The sequence below is a fragment of the Chiloscyllium plagiosum genome, chromosome 4 (assembly GCF_004010195.1).
Source record: "Chiloscyllium plagiosum isolate BGI_BamShark_2017 chromosome 4, ASM401019v2, whole genome shotgun sequence".
In the NCBI taxonomy this organism is placed as follows: Eukaryota; Metazoa; Chordata; class Chondrichthyes; order Orectolobiformes; family Hemiscylliidae; genus Chiloscyllium; species Chiloscyllium plagiosum.
This window is the reverse complement of record NC_057713.1, coordinates 131,258,406-131,270,684: the sequence shown is the minus strand read 5'-3', so window position 1 is coordinate 131,270,684 and position 12,279 is coordinate 131,258,406. Positions and strand designations below refer to the sequence as shown.

The 12,279-nt window shown below is 41.8% G+C and overlaps 1 protein-coding gene across 2 annotated transcripts in view; it reads left to right on the top strand.

Annotated features, from left to right (window-relative positions):
* prex2 (phosphatidylinositol-3,4,5-trisphosphate-dependent Rac exchange factor 2) overlaps positions 1–12,279 on the top strand; it is a 352,480-nt gene that overhangs the window by 153,040 nt on the left and 187,161 nt on the right. For both annotated transcript variants that reach the window (XM_043689238.1, XM_043689237.1), the window contains exons 19-20: positions 1,971–2,056; positions 10,893–11,029. In XM_043689238.1, the coding sequence (XP_043545173.1) occupies positions 1,971–2,056; positions 10,893–11,029 (223 nt within the window). The remainder of the gene's footprint in view (positions 1–1,970; positions 2,057–10,892; positions 11,030–12,279) is intronic.

The window sequence follows — 12,279 nt, the reverse complement described above, 5'->3', positions numbered from 1 at the left end:
GACACCCCTCAACCTCCTACACTCCAGGTGGCACTGTAGCTGTGAAGCCACCACACAAACTTCCTACTTGGGCTACTTGCCTTTGTTTCATGGCAAGGCTTCCAACTGGGATCTGCAATCCAGCTGTTCCGAAAGTGCCCCACAATGTGAGCTCCCCTGGCACTGACTTTGATTAATCTTGTGTTGGATACCTGATGACCACATTCAGAGAAATGAGAATGGGATGGCTATGATCATTCCCTCCTGATTCATTTCAATGACAATCATCAGGTTCTGCCTCCTGAACTCATAACCATTTCCCACTTGGTTTGCGAAGATCTCAGACCCCATCCTGTGGACCAGCATCGAGCAATGAATATTTGACACAATGGCTCAGCTGATCCGCTTTGTCCTTGCAACATACTGTTGGTGGAACGAATTGAAACATTCGCCATCTTTTGTAATAATTAGATTAGATTAGATTAGAATAGATTCCCTACAGTGTGGAACCAGGCCCTTCAGCCCAACGAGCCCAAACTGATCCTCCGAAGAGCAACCCACCCAGACCCATTCCCTACATTTACCTCTGCACCTAGCACTTTGGGAAATTTAGCATGGCCAATTCACCTAACCTGCACATCTTTGGACTGTGGGAGGAAACCAGAGCACCCGGAGGAAACCCACGGAGACACTGGGAGAATGTGCAAACTCCACACAGACAGTTGCCCGAGGCAGGAATTGAACCTGGGTCCCTGGTGCTGTAAGGCAGCAGTGCTAATCACTATCAATGAGAATCCCCATGATATTCTTATAGTCATTATTGTCCCTCATAACCATAAATCTTTAATAATTACTATAATCCCATTGGTCAGATTCTGACATTTCTGGCTCAGTGGTTAGCAGTGCTGCCTCACAGTACTAGGGTCCCAGGTTCGATTCCAGCCTCGGGAGACTGTCTGTATGGAGTTTGCACATTCTCTCCGTGTCCGTGTGGGTTTCCTCCCATGGTCCAAAGATGTGCAGGTCAAGTTATTTGGCCATTCTAAGTTGCCCATAGTGTTAGGTGAATTAGTCAGAGGGAAATGGGTCTAGGTGGGTTACTGTTCGGAGGGTCGGGGGCCGAAGGGCCTGTTTCCACACTGTAGGGAATCTAATCAAAAATGTCAAATTCAGAATGGAAGACTTGCATGTGATTGAGAAGCTGGATTGGAGAACGCAGTTAAAGGAGAGATTCTGTCGTGTTGTTCAGTGTGATGCTGTTTCTTACACCCTTGAGTATTTTCTCCATCTTCAACAACTATCTTTTGTAACATCTATTACACTTTCACTAACCCCCTCATCAGTCCACAGTATAACTTGTTCCCCCGCACCTCCCCCCGCTCCATATCTTTGACTTGTAGTTTGGGAGATGCCAGTGTAATGGTCTTCCCTTTAACCTTTTGTTTGTCTTTAGAAGCAGAAATTGTCACCCTAGTTTAAGTTTTGAATTCCCTAACCAGCCCAGTGCCCTGCTGGAGGGAAGGTGTAACTCCAGGATGTCTATATTACATATATATTTGAATTTCCTTTCTGTCTTTTTTCCCCTCTTTGTGTTAAGGTATTTGTTTGCCTTTTAATTTTCTGTTCTTTTGACTGGTCACGTCCAAGGTGTGTAAAGGACAGTGGAAATGCTGAATGAACTGTTCATTCTCAAATTGTTATGTTTACCTCAAACAAATTGCTACCTTAATTCCGAGTTGTGCCATGGGAATTAGAAAAAAGCAACACAACAGAAAGGAAAGTATTTGTGTATTGCACTATAGTGTCAACCCATTTACAGAAATGATCAAAATTAGCTTGTGTTGCCTCTACCAATGTTTTATGTTAATCTGTGACCTGTAATTAGATTGTTGAAAACCATTTTTAAAATGATTTCTTTACTATGAAAAGTTTCAACCTTGTAGTGTTTGTCAGAAAACAGTATTAAAAAGCAGACTGATTTTATTTAACAGGACAATAAAGATTCCAGACTCTGCAGATGGTCTTGGATTCCAGATCCGAGGATTTGGTCCATCAGTTGTCCATGCGATTGGCCGAGGTAAATAGGGAACAGTTTAGTGCTAGTTGCCTGCAAACACCTAACCAGCAGATGTACCCTGCTTTCAGTTAACGGTTGATCGTTTTTAGCTATGGTTAGCCTGGCACATATTCTCGATAGTCAATTTGTTTTCTTTCACATTTTGTGCTATTAAACTTGCAATTTATGTTCTGTGAATGTGGTGCATGTAATTAGCCATGAGTGAATATGATGAAGTGCATATTCCAACTCTGGAATGGTGGCTCAGGACTATCTGTACTTGTGCAGTTCTTCATGCATGTACAATTGACACTGATTGTATCTTGATAATGTTAGGAATTGTAATGTTGCAGGCAATAGATCTTCATGCATACTCATCTGCCTATATTTGTTCATTGAGAGTTTACACATTTACAGTGGTTAACAGGGCTTGGAATATCCATCTGTTCCATTATTATCCCATGCTATCCAAAGCAAAGAAAGCTAAAACCAGTTAATCACTGCCTTGCCAGTTACAAGATGGCTATAGACATCTGTTTGACTGCCATCGATTGCAAAACTTCAAATCAATGATTAAAAAGTTGTTTTGCTTTATAGTACAAATAAGGAAATACTCTATTTGTTTTCATTTGTAAAATGTAAATAAATGTGCCGGTGAGAGGGTTCTGAGAGTATTACAGTAACATTCTGGTGCTAAACATATTGGCATGGTTTCACATTTACTAGTCTTACTCAGACTATTTAATAATTCAAATCAAAATTTCAATACAGTGTTCTCTGAGCATTCTGTTAATTCAAGTGAGGTCACTGGGAGTATTCTCAATGAGCTCCTACCTGCAGCAATCTAGCCCGGCCATAGAAATTCAGGGGATGAGACAATGTTTGGATTTTCCTGAAACACACATACTCCCCACCTTGCGGTGTCATTAACCACAAACAGAAGACTGCAGACAGCTATCCACCAGTCTCTTTCAATAAAAGTTAGACTTCAGCTACCTGTTCTCACATAATGTATATCTTCTTGAAACAGAGAGTTGATTTTATTTAACGTACATTCTGTATAAGCAGCCAGAAAGATTGGAATGGCTAAGAAATCTGATTTGGTTAACGCACTAGGGGTAATGTGCTGATATTAAGTATCCTCCGATATGATTTCCGCCCATTGGGTGGTGTGGCACTACCACTGTGCTAAATGAAATAAACACAGAATAACTCAAACAACTCAAAACTAGGCCCACGAAGTGCTGTAGGCTATCAGCAGCCCAGATGTCCTTTGCTGTTTCATTCCTAGTGAGCAGGGAATTCAACTTTAGTTCAATGTGGTGTGCAGGAGATTATGCCAGGGTCAATGTCAGGTGTCTCTAAAGTTGTGGTGCCAATCTTATACATGCTAGACAGTGCAGCTGGCATGTGATAGACTTGAAAGACTGATCACACCAGTCAGGGATTGTATGGAACATTAACAGCTTATAAGTTCATAAGACACAGGAGCAGAATTAGGCCATTCAGCCCATTCAGTCTGCTCCACCATTTGATCATGGCTGATATACTCCTCACCCCCAATTTCCTGCCTTCCCTCCATATCCTTTTAACCCATTACCAATTAAAAATCTCCTCTTTAAATTTATTCACTGTCCTAGCATCCAGCCCACTTTGGGATAGCGACAACTAACCATGGGAAGAAGCCACATAAATTTTGTTATCCACAATAATGAATGGCAAATAGCAGTCATACTACTCAAGTGCCCAGCAACAACCATCTCTATCAAGAGGACATCTAACCATTTCCTTTTGATATTCATTGGAATGACATATGGCTGAATCCTTCACTGCCAACACCTTGGGAATGCATAAACCAGAAACCTATCGGGATTAGCCTTGTAAATAATGGGGCTATAACAGCTGGTCAGATGCTATGAATTCAATGATGAGGAAGTCACCTTCTGATTCCCCAGCATCGATATATAACAAGTCAGCTGTGCAATGGAGTGCTCACTGATACTTGGACAAGTGCTACTCCCTCCTGCACTGGTACACAGTAAAAATAGGATGTACCACACCAACTTGCTAAGACTCCTAGTACCTTGCACACCTCAAAACCTAGAAGCACCAGGGAACAGATACAAGTGAACTCCAACACTTGAAAGTTTCCTTCCAAGCATTCACGATACACTTGGAGAAATATTGCTGTTATCTCACTGTCGCTCGGGTCAATGTTCCATTCTTAACAGATGTTCCTGCACTGGATGGGCTCCTGTTAATCAAGAAGGTATTTCTTTACTGCTCGCTCCTGAAAAACTATGAGTAGTCAACACGTACATCCTTGCCAATTCCACAACACAGCAAAATCAGAAACAGAGAGTGACTGCTGGGTTCAGCCTGATACAGTGGCTAAGAGGGCAGATGGAGTAATTAACAGTGAGGATCAGTCCAAAGTGCTACATATGATGACTTCAGATGACAGAAGTTGATTTACAAATTGATGAAATATGAATACACAAACACTGAGCTACAATTTTTCTTCAAAAACCATTTAAGGTGAATCCATTTGTAATAAATTGTTAGAAAATAATTTTAATTCCCAAAGTTTTAGATATTTTGATTTGCAATCTGAAGAACGATTTCAGCTGATCAAAATAAACAGGAAACTAATCGTACAATTCACTTGTGTCAGAAAATTGACTGGATGTGGCAGGAGAGGCTGAAATTGGTCGTAAATAATACTACAATAACAGAAAAATAATTACTGATCTAATGAAATGAATAGGGAATTGATTAAGGTGAATTAAATTGTAAAGACTACATTGCCCAAAGGATATTTTTATTATAATTCTGTATTTGGTTGATGAATAGAGGAATACAATTCTGCAGATACTGAAAATCTGAAATATAAACTGGAAGAGTTTAGGTATCACAGCATCTGTGAAGACACAAAAAAAGTTAATATTTCAAGTTAGTGACATTTCATCATATTATGACCGAGGCTTGGAGAGGGATACATCAATTCCTTTCTTGTCCCACTTCTCCATTATTCGTAACAAATTTTGAATTTCATCAGCTTGATGAATTGGTCTGTTACATTGTTTTTAGGCTGCTTCTGATTCAGAAACAATTCCACCAGATTTATTTTGTCAGCACAAAATAATTAGTTTAATGCAAAAAAACCCTGCTCAAGCAAACATGCAATAATTATTGACAAAATGGGTATATCTTATAATCTAACATCCTAAACTTAACATGAGGCAAGTATAGTTAATAGACAAACACCCCATAGAACACATGACACATAATCAAGACAGATCTGTGGATTCCTCAGCAACACTGCCTACACTGTGGGTCAACAAATCTCATTAAAACCTCACAAGGGATTATGAAGTTTGGCTTTCAAACTCCATTTAGAGCTGCTCTGTCATGGATTGCTTCAAATACTACTTATATTTTGGGGGTTCACCTTCCTTGGCTGTGTCTATATACTCCTGGATTCAAGATTATATATATAACAGCGTTTACATACAAACTACAGCTTTTTTCACAAATAGTGAGCTTCACCGAGTCAGTACTGCCACTGGGTTTGTTTCCTGAGTTCTAACCGTATTCCGTTGCCCCAGGATGTTTGAACACCATTGTAAACCTTGCAACAACAACAACAACAGCAATACTCTGACCCCAGGGAAAACAAAGCATTGCGTCCAGTGGTTGGATTTAAAATGTAGCAACCCCTGGAACTATCTGTTCCCTGAAAGCTGATATTTTATTGAGAACTGGCTCCGACAGCACAGAATGTGTACAAAATAAAAGAATTAGTCATGATCAAGAGAGATGAATCATTAATTTATGATTCCCTGTCACACTATTGTAATGGTGTCTTGTGTGTAATAGCAAATATTTAGTTGTAGCTATCAAAAGTCTTTCTGGCTTTGCACAAAGAAATGATCTGGAATAGTTATTTGTTTATGGGAATTAATACCTTGAATCTGCAGCACAGAAACAGGCCATTTGGTTCAACTGCTATACAAAACACTTTCTACTCTACAACGATCTTTCCCCACTTTCATTATCACTGCGCAGCACGGTGGCTCAGTGGCTAGCACTGCTGCCTCACAGCACCGCTGCCTCACAGCACCAGGGTCCCAGGTTCCATTCCTGCTTTGGGTGACTGTCTGTGTGGAGTTTGTACATTCTACTATGTCTGTGTGTGTTTCCTCCGGGTGCTCCGGTTTCCTCCCACAGTCCCAAGATATGCAGGTTAGGTGAATTGGCTGTGGGAAATTGCCCATAGTGTTAGATGCATTAGTCAGAGGGAAGTTGGTCTGGATGGGTTGCTCTTTGGAGGATCAGAATGGGCTGAAGGGCCTGTTTCCAAACTGTAGGGGATCAAATCTAATCACTTGCTAGCCATTCCACATCATTCTATTCTCTTGATTGATTTACTGTCATGTGTACCGAAGTACAGTGGAAAGCTTTTTTTATGAGCAGTACAGTCAGATCATAGTGAGCAAAGATGCACAGATCAAAAAGACTTAGAGGCATTCAACTAAGTGCTGGAATCAATGGGAATCAGGGCACAAACTGAATTGGATCGACTGAAACAAATCCATTCTGGCAGCAAGTTTACTAGTGAAATCTGGTAAAGAAATTCCTCCTTCATTCTTTAGTGCCGGCATCGACTTGATGGTTGAGAGGCATTCTGTGCCCTTTTTTTTATTCATTCGTGGGATGTGGGTATCACTGGCTGGGCTAGCATTTTTATTGCCCATTCCTCGTTGCCCTTGAGAAGGTGGGGGTGAGCTGCCTTCTTGAACTGCTACAGTCCATTTGCTGTAGGTTGACCCACATTCCCCTGAGGAAGGGAATTCCAGGATTTTGACCCAGTGACACTGAAGGAACAATGACATATTTTCAAGTCAGAATGGTGAGTGGCTCGGAGGGGAACTTGTAAGTAGTGATATTCCCATGTATCTGCTGCCCTTGGCCTTCTAGATGGAAGTGTCATGGGTTTGGAAGGTGCTGCATAAGGACCTTTGGTGAACTTCTGCAGTGCACCTTGTAGATAGTACACACTGCTGCTACTGAACGTTGGTGTGGCGATTTGTGGATGTGATGTCAATCAAGTAGGTTACTTTGTCTTGGATGGTGTCAAGCTTCTTGACTGTTGCTGGAGCTGCACCCATCCAGGCAAGTGGGGAATATTCCATCACATTCCTGACTTGTGCCTTGTAGACAGTGGACAGGCTTTGGTGAGTCAGGAGGTGAAGTATTTGTGGCTGTGTTCCTAGCTTCTGACCTCCTTTTGTGTTCATGTGGCAAGTCCAGTTGAGCTTCTAGTTAATGGTAACCCCAAGGATGTTGATAGTGGGGGATTCATTGATGGTAATGCTGTTGAATGTCAATGGACATCTTTTGTCAGACCAAGCCTGGATATTGTCCAGATCATGTTGCATTTGAACATGGACAGCTTCAGTCTCTGAGAGGTAATGAAAGGTCCTGAACATTGTGCAATCATTGGTGAACACCTCCACTTCTGACCATATGATGGAGGGAAGGTCATTGAGGAAGCAGCTGAAGATAGTTGGGTCTAGGACAGTACCCTGAGGAACTCCTGTGAAGATGTCCTGGAGCTGAGATGATTGCATTTACTGATCCTGACCAGTCTGCATGATTCTTGGAGTGACCTCTCCAAATATGTGAGCTTCCCTAGCCTGAGGACTGCTTCCCGGTTTCCTGTGTATAGATGTCTTCTGTCCTTTCTGCATCTCCTTGACCAACAACCCCAGAGTTATGTGCCATCCCTGAGAATTTTCCAGGTCAGTATCATTTCAGTGGTGTTCTAATCACAGTCTACTGCTCCTTTGAAAGGTGTCGGATAATTTTATGTCATGCAGGCTAGCTTTCACTGATGTTGGTTCCTCATGTGTTTGGAGTTCTCCGTGAGCTGTGCAATCCCTCAACACCTTGGATGGCACCTTGACGCAATCTTACAGAATCCACGCTGTCTGCCTGATAGAGTCTGAGGGTCATACAGCATGGAAACAGATCCTTCGGTCCATGCCGACTATAGTTTCTCAAATTAAAGCAGTCCCATTTCCCTGCTGATGTTGGGAGAGCCAGTGTTTCCAAGGGGTGTGAGGACAGAGGGTGGGTGCTGAGCATTTTCATAGAGTGAGGGAGGATTTAAATAATGTTGGCTGGTGAGGGAAGTGGGATCAGGGTGTGAGGTTTGATCTAAGCATTGGTATGGAGTGAAGGAGGTGGATGAATACAGTCCATTGAGGGACTAGCAGTCTCTGGTGGGTAGTGCTGGGGCTTTGGTTGGTTAACACTGATATTGGAATGAGGCTGTGCTGTCTCTGTTTAAAACATCCAAAGCTAATGAACTAAAGGCATAGCGTCATTCCACAATGCAGCAGAGTACTGGCACCTCACTCGCTCCCTGGATCAATGGTGCTGGAAGAGCTCTTCTAGCACCATTGATCCAGAATCTGGTTTCCAGCATCTGCAGTCATTGTTTTTACCTCACTCGCTCCCTGCCTACCCATTTCTATTCAGTGCTGTATCCTGCTGGGGTTGGTAGCAAAGCATGCAAAGGGCCTACATCAACATCAGACACTTATATATATCTGGGAAATCATTGGAATATCTGGGTCAATGTTTTAATTTGAGTTGGTGTAGTATCCAAGCACTATCATTGCAATCTGTGTATGGGCTCTTGTGTGATAATATCCTTACCTCTGAGCCAGGAGGCCTGGGTTCATGTCCCACATGTTCCAGAGTTGTGTCATAACATCACTGAGCTGATTGATTAGAAAGTGTTTGTTTTGTAACTACTCAGATTGAAGTATAAATGAACTTATTCATGTTATTTTAAAAATCAGGTTTGCCTTCATACAAAATATGAAGGCAGCTTGATCAACGCGATCAGCTCCATGACCTCCTGTCAGTTTGTTCAAAACAGCAATAACAATTTGCATTTATATTACACCTTTATTATTGAATATGTCCCTTGGTGCTTCACAGAAAAAAACCTAATCAGATAAAGTTTGATGCCAACCGTATTCTGAGATGTAAAAATATTTCCTAGTATCTATTTGTCAAGCATTGTACTTTCTTTCCTTTTCCATCTCTGGTTAGGCTTTGTATAATTACAAACTTGATGGGCAAAATGGCTTTTTTCCCAGCTTCTGATTAATTATATCCTTACGTTCCTTCATTTTAGGTAAATTACAGTCTTTATATTGTGTTGTCACACCCTCTAGTTCCACTACCAAATTCTACCTTGTATATTTTGTATGAAGGCAAACCTGATTTTTAAAATAACATGAATAAGTTCATTTACATTGTTTAAATTTGACCAGAATGACTGGCTCTATCTGCTTTATCAAGTCTAATTCGAAATTTTATACTTGTTACCTTCTTTGCATCCTCTATGTTTATAGGAATGTGGGGCATTGTAATTGATGTGAAAACAGCAGTGGTAGATAGGGAGCAATGCTAGTAACTGTATATGGCATGGTGATTCAGTGGTTAGCACTGCCACCACATAGCGCCAGGGACCTCAATTTGATTCCACCCTCAGGCGACTGTGTCTGTGTGGAATTTGCACATTCTCCCCGTGTCTGCGTGGGTTTCCTCTGTGTGCTCTGGTTTCCTCCCACAATCCAAAGATGTGCAGGTTAAGTGGAGTGGCCATGGAGAATGCAGGCTGACAGGGATAGGGTGGGGTGGTGAGTCTGGGTAAGTGTGGACTTGATGGGCTGAAAGGCCTGCTTCCATACTGTAGGGATTCTATGATTTAATACAGCATAAGTTCTTTTTTAAACTAATCATTCTTGGTGAATTGCCTGTTGTAACTTTCTCACACTCATTGGTGTTTTACTCTTGATATGATGTTCAGAATAATATCCATTAAGCGATTGTGTAAGAATGCATTGACAATCAATTAGTTTTCACTGCTGATCTATTGAAGAGAAAAAAGTATGTATTCCTTTGGATTTTTCAGTCAACAGTGAAGAGCCAGTGCTTACCATTGACTTGAAAAATGTTGTTCTCAAGTTTACTTGCCTGTTGGTCATCAATTTCCCAATATGTGGGATAATTATTTCCCAATGATTATCATGCCACCTTTATTCTGGTCAATCTACTGGGGATCCAGAAATACTGGAGTCATCATACAGGGTGATCAGAGGGATTGATAGCACAGTACTGGGTCCCTACATCTGGGTGAACAATTGAAGTTCCCAGAGATGTGTTATAACCCTATCCAGGTTGATAACAAACAAATACTGATCAGTGAAGGAGATTGAATAATTCTAAAGGGCAGCAAACCAGAATGCAAGAATCTTTCATCTTTTCAGTATTTTACAGAGAGGAAACTCAAAATTGTAAAATACCTGTCAGAATAAAGCAGAAACTGAAATAGCAAAAGCCTTTCAGAAAATAAGTAAAAAATCAGTTTTAATTTGTTAAACTATCTACGGAACCTATTCATAGAATGGAATGAAACCTAGACTTATGTAATATTGGTGTGTCAGGGACAGATTGTTCAGTAATAGTTATGACAGAGTAAGCTGCTAAAAGTTCAATTACACCCAATTCAACAAGGCCATTCGGTGAAGTGGAAACTGTATTGATCGCATCTTCAAAGATTGCAGCAGCGTACTGCATGGAGAAAGACAACTTCTGGATTTTAGCCATTGTGTGTGCCAATATCATAATTTGTGATCAGTTTTGCACACTAATGAAGACAAATGCTGACAGTTTCTTGTTGCAACGGATTGAAATTCTAATATCAGTTTCATTTATCTGAGAAAAAGGTAGCAAGGTCAATTGTTCGAATGCCCTTTTCTTCCCTATTATACAGGAACTGTGGCAGCTGTGGCTGGGCTGTATCCTGGACAATGCATCATCAAGGTAAATGGGATTAATGTCAGCAAAGAGAGTCATGCAAGTGTGATTGCTCATGTCACAGCCTGTCGCAAACACAAGCGCCCTTCACAAGTAAGTCACTTTGTCATTTTTGCTTCTTTAGTAAACCAGTTTAAAAAAAATCTGTTAAGAATATTGGAGTACTCTTTACATCTTGGGAAGAAACATCTTATATCTTTGTGGGTAGCGTAGGCATTGGATGGTCGACTTCTGGGATCACATATTAAGTTTAAATCTGTGTGTCTGTTAATTAGTAGATACTTAGATTACATTAGATTAGATTAGATTTTAGATTACATTACAGTGTGGAAACAGGCCCTTCGGCCCAACAAGTCCACACCGACCCGCCGAAGCGAACCCACCCATACCCCTACCCCTACATTTACCCCTTACCTAACACTACGGGCAATTTAGCATGGCCAATTCACCTGGCCCTGCACATCTTTGGACTGTGGGAGGAAACCGGAGCACCCGGAGGAAACCCACGCAGACACGGGGAGAACGTGCAAACTCCACACAGTCAGTCGCCTGAGGCGGGAATTGAACCCGGGTCTCTGGCGCTGCGAGGCAACAGTGCTAACCACTGTGCCACCGTGCCGTGCCGCCCACAGATGGTCCTAAATTTAGTAAATTGATTTAAGTGCACTGAAAATTTACTATCATCAAGGTGGTGACATGGTGGCTCAGTAGTTAGCACTGCTGCCTCAGTACTAGGGGCCCAGGTTTGATACCAGGCTCGGGCAGCTGTCTATGTGGCATTTTCACATTCTCCCTGTGTCAGAATGGGTTTCCTCCCACAATCCAAGGATGTGCAGGTTAGGTGGATTGGCCAAGCTAACTTGCTCATAGTGTTCAGGGATGTATAGGCTGGGTGCATTAGTCAGGGGTAAATGTAGAGGAATGGATCTGGGTGGGTTACTCTCTCGAGCGTCAGTTTGGATTTGTTGGGCCGAATGGCCTGTTTCCACTGTGTAGAGATTCTATGATCCTATCATAGGTATTGAAGAAGGATATGGAAAATATAGAAGATATCTATGGAGGGAAATAGATGGTGACATCTTGCAAAATGTCCAGATTACAGAGGAGGAAGTGCTGGATGTCTTGAAATGGTTAAAGGTGGATACATCCCCAGGACCTGATCAGGTGTACGCGAGAACTCTGTGGGAAGCTAAGGGAGTAATTGCTGGGCCTGTTGCTGAGATATTTGTATCATCGATAGTCACAGGTGAGGTGCTAGAAGACTGGAGGTTGGCAAACATGGTGCCACTGTTTAAGAAGGGCGGTAAAGACAAGCCAGAGAACTATAGACCAGTGAGCCTGAC